Source organism: Megachile rotundata, chromosome 5 (assembly GCF_050947335.1).
Source record: "Megachile rotundata isolate GNS110a chromosome 5, iyMegRotu1, whole genome shotgun sequence".
Classification (NCBI taxonomy): Eukaryota; Metazoa; Arthropoda; class Insecta; order Hymenoptera; family Megachilidae; genus Megachile; species Megachile rotundata.
Window position 1 is genome coordinate 15,850,257 of NC_134987.1, and position 14,519 is coordinate 15,864,775.

Below are 14,519 nucleotides of genomic sequence, written 5' to 3' on the forward strand. Positions count from 1 at the left end.
TAACGCATCGAAACATAGAAACATGGAGAGCTTAAAATTATTACTGAACAAACTAAATTATTTATTTTAAATATCTTACAACCCTTAATATCTAGTTGTAATGTACGTAGAGTTATAACAATTCTGTGGAAGTCTTACTGATAGAAATTTTAACGCAATGAAACATAGAAACATGGAGAGCTAAAAATGAATGATTACTGAACTAACTTATTTATTTTAAATATCTAACATCCCTTAATATCTAACATCCCTCAATATCTTGCATCCCTCAAGAACAAATAAACTATGGATCAAATAAAGTTCCGATAATCCAAGCCTCCACAATCTGGAACATTCAGATATTCAGCTCCGTTCACATGCAAAGAATCACAGCGTACGCTGGTTGAATAGAAGCCTTCCATGTCAGGAAGCAGCTGATGCTTGCAAGAATACAACAGTTTCCTGTGCTGGTAAACAACAGAGCGATTGGTTGGAACACGTTGAGACTATGGTCGAACGAATCGATGTGTAAGGCTCGAACAACACCTATTCGTTTACGTGCAACACCGTGTGTCGAGTCGACATCGAATATGCATTAAAACGTGCATCTGAAGTGACCGGCCGAAGGTGACCCACGGACATTTAAAACCGGGGCTACAATCCGGCAAATTAATCATTCTGTTTCGTATTCGTTCATCGATCCATCATGTATTTTTATTAGTCCATTGATAATTGTTAGCTTATCGGACTTGACAAATAGAATGTGAGCTTAGAGAGAGTGAGATTTATTTTTATTCGAACGTATGCGTTTCTGTTTTGATATTTTAATGAGAGTTTGTCTGTGGTGCTGTTGCAGTATACTGTGCATGTATAGTTTTATAGTAATGTCAACTAGTAAATAATAATTAATATGTATACTGCACTTGTATGTATAATACACGTGTATGTTTACTTCTACATATGTATAACAATGTCAACTAATAAAATTAACACTAAACCGACACATAATGTGTACTCAACTTAAAATTAAAAGTGGAGTTAAAAAATAAATAAACAAACGACGAAACATAAATTAGTACACACATTTATTGTTTATGTTGATAAAAATCAATTCTGATTTCAAGAAATGTATTTTAATAAAATGTGTTCCTTATAATAAGAAACTTGTGGATCGGTTGGTAGTTTTAGTGTTAACAAAAATATTACAACAAATAAACATCAATATATCATATAAAAGAGAACGATGTACCCCTCGAATGAACCTAACTCCATAAAGAAATTTAACCTCAAATATGAAATAATAAAAAAAGAAAAGTAACAAATAAAAAATAATAATGAGTAAAAAATAATAAATGTCGAAGTTAAAAATAATAAATTAGAAAGTTTAAAGCTTCTTAAAATTTGCAGAACGACATCGCTGTTCGACACTGCACAGGAAATGTTGTACAAAATCGAATAGAGATATTTCACTGGTGTAATGTCCGATACGTAATACGAAATTGTATAATGTCGAACAAGCCTCGTGAAAGTGCAATCATTTCAACGATCGGAATTTAACGTATTAAAGTTACGTTTCTACGTCTAATTCGCGGTAATATTATGTAATGAATTAGAATGTAACCAAGCGTTGATCTACAGCTAGGAAATCCTGTCCACCTTTCTTGCTAACCGACAGTAACACCCACCGTCAATCAAACCATATGTTTCTATTTTCTACGATTAGAATGCCATTGTCTGTACGTCATTATAACGTGATATGTAACTTTCTTTAAGGCGTCTATAGTTCTTTATTTTGATACGAAATTAATTTTCGCTTTGTTACTCGAGTGGAGGAATTAATAACAGCGTTAGTGGACGGTTACCTGAAACCTTTGGGGATGTTGTAATGGGTTGAAACCTTTATGTGTTGACGTGTTGAGATTTTGATAGGTTACTTTGGTAGCTTTATACCTTGATAGGATAACCTAATATTTTGATGTCTTAATACCTCCGATAGTTTAATATCTTGATACCTGAATACCTTAGTAACTGAAGTACTTTGATACCTCGATACCTTGGAACCATGGTACCTTAGTAGCTCCAGTACCTTGATAGCTCGATACCTTAGTAGCTCCAATACCTTGATACCTCGGTACCTGGGAATTTTGGTACCTTAGTAGCTCCAGTACCTTGGTACCTTGGAACCCTGGTACCTTGGAACTCTGGTACCCTGGAACCTTGGTACCTTGGAACCCTGGAACCTTGAAACCCTGGTGCCTTGGAACCTTGGTGCCTTGGAACCCTGGTACCATGGAACCCTGGTACCTTGGAACCCTGGTACCTTGGAACCCTGGTACCTTGAAACCCTGGTGCCTTGGAACCCTGGTACCTTGGAACCCTGGTACCTTGGAACCCTGATACCATGGAACCCTGGTACCTTGGAACCCTGGAACCTTGAAACCCTGGTGCCTTGGAACCCTAGTACAATGGAACCCTGGTGCCTTGGAACCCTGGAACCTTGAAACCCTGGTGCCTTGGAACCCTGGTGCCTTGGAACCCTGGTACCATGGAACCCTGGTACCTTGGAGCCCTGGAACCTTGGAACCCTGGTACCTTGGAACCCTGGTACCTTGGAACCCTGGAACCTTGGAACCCTGGAACCTTGGAACCCTGGTACCTTGATACCTTGATATCTTGGTATCTTCTACTCCAGTACCTCACTAATAAAGTCGACAAACGACAAACTTCTCCCATCTCTCAAACTCCAAATACCTCCCACCATTTCTCACACTATTTCCTTAAATATCTCCAAGCTATCTACAAGAATTTGCAAAGTAAGTTTAATCCGGTAACTAAAAGTGCTCGCATCAAAGATTGCATCGAATAAAAACGAAACGCAGTAAGAATACAGCAAAGTATCGGAACTAGCATACGAATTGAAGGTCCAAAAGGACCAACAGTTTGCTGATGTACCACCACGACCTACTTCGAAAATACAAACCGGAACATGAACGGAATAAGAGGAAAAGGGAACAAGGTGAAAAGAACGAGAGACAGAGAACAGAACAGAGCTTACTTTGCTACCTGGCTTCCGTGCAAGCTTTCGAACCAGGCCGTTCAAAGCGCTCTTGAATATATGCAAGTACTCTAGCGAAATTTATGTATTATACCCGCGACGTAGGGAAACTTCCCTTCGATGTTTGCTGACCGTATGTGTCAGGGAAAAATAACGTTTTGAACGATCGACGTCGAGGAATTGCTGAATTTACAACACTTGAGCATTTTGCTTGGAAGTTATGTATTTACCTTGACGGAGGAATATGTTACTGAATTGTTGGGGTTTGGTAGTTAAGGATTTCATTGTTTTGCTATTTTGCTGTTTTAGTTTTTTAGTGTTTCACTACTCTACTACTTCACTACTTCACTGATTCACTACTTTAATACTTCACTACTTCACTACTACGCTACTTCGCTACTTTACTATTTCGTTATTCCACTCTTCCATCCTTTTACTACTTCCCTGTTTTACTATTTCATTATTTCACTCTTCCATCCCTTCACTACTTCCCTGTTTCACTACTCCACTATATCACTACTTCAATTCTTCACTACTTCAATACTTCACTACTTTAATACTTCACTACTTCAATACTTCACTACTTCCATACTTTACTACTTCAATACTTCACTACTCCACTACATCACTACTTCAATTCTTCACTACTCCACTACATCACTACTTCAATTCTTCACTACTTCAATACTTCACTATTTCAATACTTCACTACTTCAATACTTCACTACTTCAATACTTCACTACTTCAATACTTCGCTACTTCAATACTACACTACTCCACTATATCACTATTTCAATGCTTCATTACTCCAATACTTCACTACTCCACTACTTCACTACTTCAATACTTCACTACTTCATTCCTCCTCAACTTCACAACTCCGCTATTCCACAATTTCACCATTCCACTCTTCCGCTATTCCACAATTTACCAATTTCGTTCATTTCAGTCCTTCACTATTCCACTATTAATATCCTACAATTTTACTATTTTGTTATAACATCCTTCCATTTTCTCCATTCCATTACTCACCATTCCTCTACACAACTGTCCCAATATTTCACTTTGTCACAATTCCGCCATTTTACTATTTTGGTATTCCACCGACCCACTCGTCCACGACACTATTCTATATTCCTCTGCCGTCGAGGCACGATATTTAATCCTAAGCTAAAAATACGCTATACAAAGGACATTACAACGTCGATAAATTACGGTATTTCGCAAGAATGCATCTCGCGTTGTAATCTCACGAAACGTCGAGCAAATGAAATCGGGAAAGAGAAATCGTCGAACGAGGGAATATAATGTATTTTGCGAAAAAAGATGACAGGTTAAAGATGGCGGAGGTTATAATTAAGGAAGTAGAAATTGGTAAAAGTTCATAATCGCTCTGATATTAACATCTGCCTACCACGTGATCGTAGTGTATACAGACTGTACACGAATTATATTAAATTCAATTGAAAAACGACATGAGAAAAACAACATCCAAGAGAAGTTGAACGAGTGAACTGTAAAAAGATCGCGATGCTCTTGTTCCCGTTTTGTGTCACCTCGTTTTTGCTACGAAGGGAACGGAAACCAAGTAACGGAACCTCCTGTGTTCTTTAGATGACGTTGAAAATTTGCGAAATAATTTCATTGTTTAGAAGAGTTGAAGTGGGCTGTTTAGACTGTTGAAGTACATCTGTTTAAAAAGTTGGGTACTTCGGAAGTTTAAAATGGGGATTTGGAGATTTGGGAATTTGAGGATTTAGGGATATAGGGACATTAAAAGAAATGCTTGGCATTTGGAGACTTGGAAATTAATTTCGAAGTTACTAAACCCAAAAATTAAAAAATTTACAATTTCATGAATTTGAAAATTGAGACCTACGCGATATTAACACATAAAATTATAAATTTCATAAATTAAAAAATGTGCAAACTCCACAAAAAAATTGTGCAAAACCATAACCTCAAAATCACAAAATTTTCGATATCCCAGTTCGCATCAAATAATCGAGATCAGGTCCGACCTCATCCGATCACGGTATCGTTTCGATCTGGAAAGTTCATGCCACCCCTATCACGACCGAATAGATTTATGTAATATATCAAGATCCCACGACCCTTTTACCCAGAATTTCGTAAAATTCTAACACCTCTTTCTCTCTTTACGTAACAAGCATCCAACTCGCAAAACAAGCGATATCAGATAGATAGTAGATTTTTGTCCGCACAAACGGCAACCAATATATTCGCTCGTGTCAAGAGACACGAACGCTATCGCGTCTTATCTGCACTCTTCCCAATTCCATTTGCCTGGCATGAAAGCGGTATAGCAATTTTGCTGAGCGCACTTTCACGCACAAGTGACTATACTACACTCGTGTCGCAACCGTAAATCCTTTATAGTCCGCCGTATATTCTATTCGTAATCATACGGTACTTAACATTTCACTTAGCGGCGATATTCCGCGGAACAGAGGCACAGTTTCTATTTCTGCTTAGAAATTCCGCTCGGTCGGACGAACTTTCTCCTCGCGGGAGTACTACGTACTGATGGACACGTTGTACAGTCAACAGCAAATATGCCTTCCTACATGAAGATGTAGTAAACAACCAATGGTATAAGTGTCTCGTTCCTATCATTTTTTGGGACTTTTGGATATTTGAGGGAAGAGTGAAGTTTAAGGAAGGGTTGAGTATTTGGGGACCATGGAATTTCGGGGATTAGGGATTGTAGAAGTGGAGTGGATTATAGAAGGTTTAGGATATGTGGATTTGGGGAGGTATGGATATAGGGATGTAGAGACCTGGGGACCTTGGAATTTAGGGATGTGAGAAATTTGGGGATGCAGGAATTTGGGGATGTAGGAATTTGGGGACGTGAGAATTCTGGGGACCTTGGAATTTGGGGATGTGAGAATTTTAGGACCTTGGAATTTGGGGATGTGAGAAATTTGGGGCCGTAGGAATTTGGGGACCTTGGAATTTGGGGATCTTGGAATTTGGGGATGTGGGAATTTGGGGACGTGGGAAATTTGGGAACGTAGAAAATTTGGGGATGCAGGCATTTGAAGGCGTAGAAATTTGGGAAGCTTGGAATTTGGGGACCTTGGAATTTGGAGATCTTGGAATTTGGGGACGTGAGAAATTTGGAGACCTTGGAATATGGGGACCTTGGAATTTGGGGACCTTGGAATTTGGGAACCTTGGAATTTGGGGACGTGAGAAATTTGGAGACCTTGGAATATGGGGACCTTGGAATTTGGGGACCTTGGAATTTGGGAACCTTGGAATTTGGGGACGTGAAAAATTTGGAAACCTTGGAATTTGGGGATGTGAGAAATTTGGGGACCTTGGAATTTGGGGACCTTGGAATTTGGGGACCTTGGAATTTGGGGACCTTGGAATTTGGGGACCTTGGAATTTGAAGACCTTGGAATTTGGGGACCTTGGAATTTGGAAACCTTGGAATTTGGGGACGTGAGAAATTTGGGGACCTTGGAATTTGGGAACCTTGGAATTTGGGGACCTTGGAATTTGGGAACCTTGGAATTTGGGAACCTGGGAATCTTGAGATGTGAAAAATGTGTTAACATGATTTTGAGGATGCAGAACCTTGAAGACCTATACCTTCAATCCTAAAAATCCAAGAACACAAAAATTGTCCTACTCAAGTATTAAGAAAACCCATAATATAAATATTTGAAAAGACACAAGTCTAATAACCATAAAAAATAAAAAATGTAAAAGTTCACTTGAGAACCTAAACATTTAGGAATCAAAAAGTTGTCAGATGTCACCCAAAGAAAACTTACGTCGTAGTGTACATGGGCAAGCAGCATATTTTCCTTGTTCCTCAAGCGAAAACCTCGTGGGATACAGCCGTCTGTTTCCTGGAAACAAGATACGGATAAAGCTAAGGACACATACAACTGTCATGTAAGGGAGTATACAGCGGGCAAATTTATCGATGCAACCCAAATTTCGTTCTAAATTTTCTCTCAGCTCCTTTTATATTAATCTTATGTTATTTAATTAATCTTCATTCAAATACAATTGAGTTTTTTATATATCTGATTTAACGCCGCTTGGAGAACGCAGGTAATTGCAATTAAAAACTTATCATGTGGTATAATAAAGTGTAATATTATCTGCTAATTATTATGAAACGGTTAACGACTGCATATATTTTTCATTCGAACACCAAATGTATTACTTCAGAAAATATTTTAATTTCAAACAATTTGTAAATTTAGACATATGATTAAAATATTTGTGTATAAATTGTATATCTGAATATTAGCGTCAGATTAGTACATGTGTTAACATTAGAATTAAAAATACATATATTAATGTAATTTTTAGTACGATAAAATTTCATGGTAGCCATATTGCGACATGAACGAAACGTTTAATTGCTTTATATTAAAGATATCTCGAAGATGGACTTTGCTGTTTCCTGCAGCAACGATATAAATCTAGCTTCCTCAGTTTCTTGAATAAATGGTAGTACAATTAACGTATTAACTTCAACATCTTTGATTTCGCTCGTCGTTACTTGGTAATCAACTGTTTTGCAGTGCTTTTGCATTAAACTGTTCAAACCTATCCGTAATCTGAATTACCTGTACACCGTATTAAACATCCCGTGTTATCCAAAGTTCTGCCGTGTTAACCATGCTTGACATCGTTCGCAGCATATCTAGTGAATGAACTTCGAGAACGTCATATGTAGTTAACCTCCTGAATCATTTCAAGTTTCCTTAATTAAATCCTTACTGACAATCAAAGTCATACACTCGAGGATAATTCGGGCTTTCTTTGGAGACCTGGTAATTTTTAGATTTTCAAAATTTTAGGTTTTTAAGTTTATAAAATTTCATGTGTGATATTTTCAAGTTTGTGAAGTGGTGGAGCTAAATATGCACGGATTCTTAAGTTTAGTTAGCTTTGAGAACTTGGATCTCTAAATTCGTAGGTCTGAGCATTAAGATCCCAAATTCCAGGGTCCCCAAATTACAAAATCTTTAAATTCCAAGGTTTCCAAATTCCAATGTTCCCAATTTCCAAGGTCCCCAAATTCTAAGGTCCTCAAATTCCAAGCTCCCCAAATTCCAAGGTTCCCAAATTCCAAGGTCCCGAAATTCCAAGGTCCCGAAATTCCAAGGTCCCAAAATTCCAAGGTCCCCTAATTCAAAGCTCCCCAAATTCCAAGGTCCCCAAATTCCAAGGTCCCCAAATTCCAAGGTCCCCAAATTCCAAGGTCCCCAAATTCCAAGGTCCCCAAATTCCAAGGTCCCCAAATTCCAAGATCTCCAAATTCCAAGGTCCCCAAATTCCAAGGTCCCCAAATTCCAAGGTCCCCAAATTCCAAGATCTCCAAATTCCAAGGTCCCCTAATTCCAAGCTCCCCAAATTCAAAGGTCCCCAATTTCCAAGGTCCCCAAATTCCAAGGTCCCCAAATTCCAAGGTTCCCAAATTCCAAGCTCCATAAATTCCTGCATCCCCAAATTCCTCACGTCCCTAACTTTCTCACATTCCCAAATTCCAAGGTCCCTAAATACCTACGTCCCCAAATTCCAAGGTGCCCGAAATTCTCACATCCTCAAATTCTTGCATCCCCTAAATTGTCGCATCCTCAAATTCTTGCATCCCCTATATTGTGACATCCTCAAATTCTTGCATCCCCTAAATTGTCGCATCCTCAAATTCTTGCATCCCCTAAATTGTCACATCCTCAAATTCTTGCATCCCCTAAATTGTCACATCCTCAAATTCTTGCATCCCCTAAATTCTCAAGTCCCCTAATCCCGAAGTTCCCAAGTCCTGAAGTTCCCAAATCACTAAGTCCTCACATCACCAAGTCCCCAAATTCTGACTGCATCTACCAAACACATATATTACATCACGAAAGCAGTTTCGGTGGATTCGAATTTCCAACCCCTGAGACAACTTCAAATAATTAGGGGTATGCTGATAAGCGATCGATCGACGAGCGCTCGCAACGCAGATACATTGTAATTTATTGCGCTCCCGGACGGTCTGTAATTTCCCAAGACGAAGGCGGAAGCGAGTCGCGTAATGACGTACACGGTAACCGCTCGACGGTGAGTCGAAGTTTTTCGGTGCTTCTTCATGGGAATTCGTTAAGGTGTACCGTATTAACGACCCTTTAATCGCTCGGCTATACTTTGGTACAATGTATACTTGCTTCGACTGAGTTGACGGGAATAGAGGGGAAAGGAGAAGAAAAGACAAATTCTCGAGTTATTTTTTTTCATTTTTAATGAGTCTAGGGTAAATATAGAAGGATTTGAGGAGGCTAGGAAATCCTTGTCCTAAGTAAATCGTAGGCAAAACCTAAGGCGAGTCTAGGAGGTAGAGGGATATTCAGGGAGACTTAAGAAGACCCTAGATTCTGAGAAATCGTAAAAAAATCCTAAGGAAATATAAGAGAAATTCTGAGTACCCCAGGGAAATCCAAGAAAAATCTTAGAAGAATTCTAATGAAGTCTTGGGATAATTCCAGAGGATTCATACCCAGTAATCACAGTACAAGAACGAGTTGCGAATAAAAATTCATGGGATATTAACCCATCATAATTTCCAGCTCCCTCAAAGCCCCTGTCACAGGAAAATATCCGTTTACCAGAGAAAACACCAGAAACCTAAGAAATGCCATAACATTATTCAGCTCGGATACAAACTCGCCCATATTCAAGCGAAATCGCAAGAAGTAGACAACAAAATCTCTCGAAACATGAAAATAAATCCATCCCTAAGAACAGCAGTGTACAAAAGGAACCTCCAGAAACTTCATCGGTAGCCGTCCAGACAAATTGCCACATAAATCCAGGAAAAATCTGTTGGCAACAGAAGAAAAACCAGCAGCATTTTCCCAGCACGTGATTATCGTACGAATGCGTATCCGGCGTTGGTCTAGCCGGAAAAGGGGGAGCAGGATCGTCTGATGAAGAAGCGTAACGGGGTAGCAGACGTCTTCCAACGGACGCATTCTCGTCGATGTCTTCGTCGTCGTCGTCGTCGTTGAAACACGGAGCAAAGAGTACCGTTCGATCTCGAGCACGTTACGGGCGTCATAAAATCGCATCGCTGCCCGGTATAGTTGCTCGATCGGGCCCCATTTCCAGACGCTGCAATCAACCACATTCTCCTCCCTCTGGCGTCTTCCTCGTCTTCGCTTTGCCTCGATACTCTATCCTTGCCTTCTTCTCCTTCTTCACCTTCCTCTTCCTCTTCTTATACTACAACGGTTCTCTATCCTTCTCGGAGCTCTGCGTAATGATGTCTTCTGGCAAAGGTTTCGAACCACGGCATCTACTGGGTGTTCGTTCAATTCTCCGCTTTGGATTCTCAGATTGTAATGTTCGAGTGACTTTGATGTTCGATTTCTCAAGTTAGAAATTTTTCTTATTTTATACTTTTAAGATGAAATTGGTCGTCTGTAGAGTGATGAAGGTGTAGATTTCTAAGTTCCTAAATTTCCTAATCACAAGGTGTTCTTATAATAAGATTGTCAGGGCGTTAGACTTCTAAATCTCTAGCTATCTGAAGTCCTACACCACAAATCCATAGACTTCCTCTTCCCTTTCGAATCCTTAGATCTTCGTCTCCCTACACCTCCAAATCCTTAGGCTTCCGAATACCCACATATCCAAATCTCTATATCTCTAAATCACTCTACCTCCGAATACTTTAAAATTCCCAAATCTGCAAATTTCCAAACATCTACGTGCCCAGATCTCCAAACTCCCACATCCTCTAATTTCCAAATGTCCACGTACCCAGATCTCCAAATTCCCACATCCTCTAATTTCCAAATGCCCACGTACCCAGGTCCTAAAATCCTCAAATATCCAAATACCCACGTACCTAAATTTCCAAATTTCCAAATCCTCACGTACCCGAATCCCCAAGTCTTCAAATCCTCACGTACCCGAATCCCCAAGTCTTCAAATCCTCACATACCCGAATCCCCAAGTCTCCAAATCTTCACGTACCCAAATCCTCACGTACCCGAATCTCCAGGTCTCCAAATCCTCACGTACCCAACTCCTCAAGTCCCCAAATTCTCAAATCCCTAAATTCTCAAGTTTCCAAATCCTCAAGTCCCCAAGTCCTCAAGTGCCCAAATCCTCCAATCCCCAACTCCTCAAGTCTCCAACTCCTCAATTCCCCAAATCCTCAAGTTCCCAAATCCTCAAGTCTCCAAATCCTCCATCACCAAATACCCAAACCCCTAAACAACCAATTCCCAAATCGTCCACGTCTCTAAACTCCCAAATCTCCGAAATCGTAATTTCTAGCGTCACCATCTCCTCAAATCCCCGAATCTAGAGCAACTTACCTCCTCAGCCCATAAATTCTTTCAGTAGAGAAATCAGTGAGTGAGCTACCTAAGGAAAGCTTACCGATAAGTTAGACGGGATCGCTAGTTATATAACACCCTGTATATCATCAGTATATATATTACAATGTTACAGAGTACACCTATACGGTTCTCTCGGCTCTCCCTTTGCGGACGGCCCCGTTTCGTCTTTTTCCTCTTCCTTTTTCTTTTCGTCCCTCCGTTCCTCTTCTTCTTCCTCTTCTTCTTCTTCTTCTTCCCTGGTTCTGTAACGGTGACGCGAGCTTTCCGTTACGCGAACCACCGTGTGCCGGTGTTGCAGCCTCAACAGCCGTTTCCCTTCCTCGATGGCTCCTCGTGCTCGTCTGTCGTTGCATTATGGATGCAACGGGTTAGCCGTGGCCGAATGAAAGAAGCCGACTTGGCCAAACGTGTCTCTTGCCACCGAGAAGAGAACCGTATCGTCTCTCCTCTCGTACCTCGGTCATCTCTCGACTTCTCTCGTCTCTATTTGGCTACGAGGTCTCCGTTCGTTTCTCCTGCTCTTCTTCTTTTCTTGCTGGCCGCTGTACGCGCGACCGCTTCCATCGTGAGACGGTGCCGTTACGTCCTCGCACGCGGTGCTCGTTTTTTGATCGTTAGAACGAAACGAGGCTACGGTGAACCGTGATCTCATCAGCCAGGCTAGAATCGAAGGATCCCGTGGAGGCTGATCAAGGGGGAACTCTGTTTATGGGGATTGCGATGATCCGTTGGAGAACACGGTAAATTGACGCTGCCGCGAATTCGGCCCGTGTTAGATGCTGGTTAACGAATGTCTCGTTTGCCGTATTTGTACCGCGCTCGAGAACCATCACGCCGTTCAAATACGTATTGTTGCCGTATAGCGAACGAACGCAGATGGGAAAATTCGATCGATCGAATTACACGATCAATCAATGGTTTCCTCTTTCGTTTCCTTCTTAAATTATATTTTGAATTTAATTCTACTTTAAGAATGACTAGAACACTATTGATTATAAACTGATTTATGAGGAAATTTTTTGGAAGAGTTTTAGCAGACGCATTGAGACCCGACTGTACCACAGACCCGAAAATAAATTCCTTGTCTCCAGTATGAAAAAATAAAATAAATTAAAATACCTAAATCTAATAATACATTTAATGAGACCACAAATAGAGATGAGCCTTCGAACACTCTATATGTCAATATCAAATTAGCATAATCAATATTCAGCACTAGTTGTAATGAGATTCCACTACGCAGCTCAAGTTCAAGCACTACTTTGCACAAAATTGTGTCTTTTCAAATTCCTCCGTTGAATATCTGAACAATGAAACATAAATAGCGTACAGATACAAATAATTATCGAGATCTAATTATATACATTTGCATCGTTGAACACAATGACTGTTGTTACGAGTTTCTCTGTAGTATAAAAGAACAAGAGTACTATTAAAGCAACGTTTACCTAATTCCTTGGATGACGATCACGTTACATAACGAAATTGCTTATTTCGTTTTCCAGAACAACACTACGCGGCAGCCGATTCGAACAGTTCGACGCCCGCGAAGAGTTTCGTGGCCTGTAGAGTTTGCGGCGATAAAGCGAGCGGTTACCACTACGGCGTGACCAGCTGCGAGGGCTGCAAAGTAAGTAGAAAATTGTTATACGTATTTTTTGAAACTTAAATTCTGTTAATTTTTGGTTTATATTGGCAGTAGAGTAGACTATCGTTATATTGCCGGAGGTGCAAGAATATAATAATTGAAGTTTATGATATATTAGATGGGGTGTTCAGTATAGAATTGTTAAGATATGAAACATTATGACGGGTTTGATATTTGTGCAATATATGGCGAGGTCAATGTTTAACTCGTGCAATATATGGCGAGGCCAATGTTTAACGCGTGCAATATATGGCGAGGTCAATGTTCAACTCGTGCAATATATGGCGAGGCCAATGTTTAAGGCGTGGAGTATATGGCGAGTTAAATATTTAGCGCGTGCAATATATGGCGAGTTCAATATTTGACGTATGCAATATATGGCGAGTTAAATATTTGACGTATGCAATATATGGCGAGTTCAATATTTAACGTGTGGAATATATGGCGAGTTCAATATTTGACGTGTGCAATATATGACGAGTTCAATATTTGACGCGTGCAATATATGGCGAGTTCAATATTTAACGAGTGGAATATGTGGCGAGTTCAATATTTGACGTATACAATATATATCGCGTTTAATATTTGACATGTTCAATATATAACGAGCTCAATACTTGATGTGTGCAATATATGGCGCGTGATAATACGACATATGGCAATACAGCGAGTGATAATATGGAAGATACAAAATATGGACTGCATAAGATACATCGTGTGCAAGATATGTCATATGTGAAATATAGTGCATTACAATAGCTCGCAACAATTTTGTATTTATCGACATAAAACGTGCCAATATACCACGTGGCAATATAACGAAATTCTCCATATATTCCCATCTCCTATTATATTCACAAATTTACAAAAAAGTAGCAATATACGACATTTCTTTCCTGTCACCAAAAAAGCTTTATTCTATTAAATTCTCCTAAAAAGAAAAGCCTTGGGACAATAATTATTTATAGCAAAGTTTGATAAAATTTGCTGAAATATCGTTCGAAACTTATCTCGAAAATACGGAACGCGAAAGACTGATCAAAGGAAGCAGCAAATTAATAGAGATATGCATCGTTTACAAGCGAACGCGAGAAATACTTTTGAGAGAACTTTCTACGTCAAGAGCCGTAATTATACGCCGTAAACTTTTCTTTATCTTGAAATACACGTCGTAGAAGATCCCCTTCGACGCATCAGTTACCGCGAGAAAGTTGGCTCCGCTGTTATAAATACAATATTTCTTTCTCATCGAGTTTGCACGTTGCAGGCTTCGGCTACTTTCGATCGCTCTCATCCTTCCGTTCCCCCGTTCCTCTTTCTATCAGATCCATCCTCTTCCTTTACAGATTTCTATTTTTCTTTCGTCCTTCCATTTGCATTCTACGCTCGATTTCCTCATCTGTCTCAATTTCCTGATGCTTCATCATTAATGGATCTCTTTTACCTTTC

General features: G+C 39.8%; 1 protein-coding gene across 4 annotated transcripts in view; it reads left to right on the forward strand.

Moving 5' to 3' along the window:
• Positions 1 to 14,519, forward strand: part of Eip78C (Ecdysone-induced protein 78C) — a 127,787-nt gene that overhangs the window by 93,251 nt on the left and 20,017 nt on the right. For all 4 annotated transcript variants that reach the window (XM_076532150.1, XM_076532148.1, XM_012285464.2 and 1 more), the window contains one exon: positions 12,928 to 13,052. In XM_076532150.1, the coding sequence (XP_076388265.1) occupies positions 12,928 to 13,052 (125 nt within the window). The remainder of the gene's footprint in view (positions 1 to 12,927; positions 13,053 to 14,519) is intronic.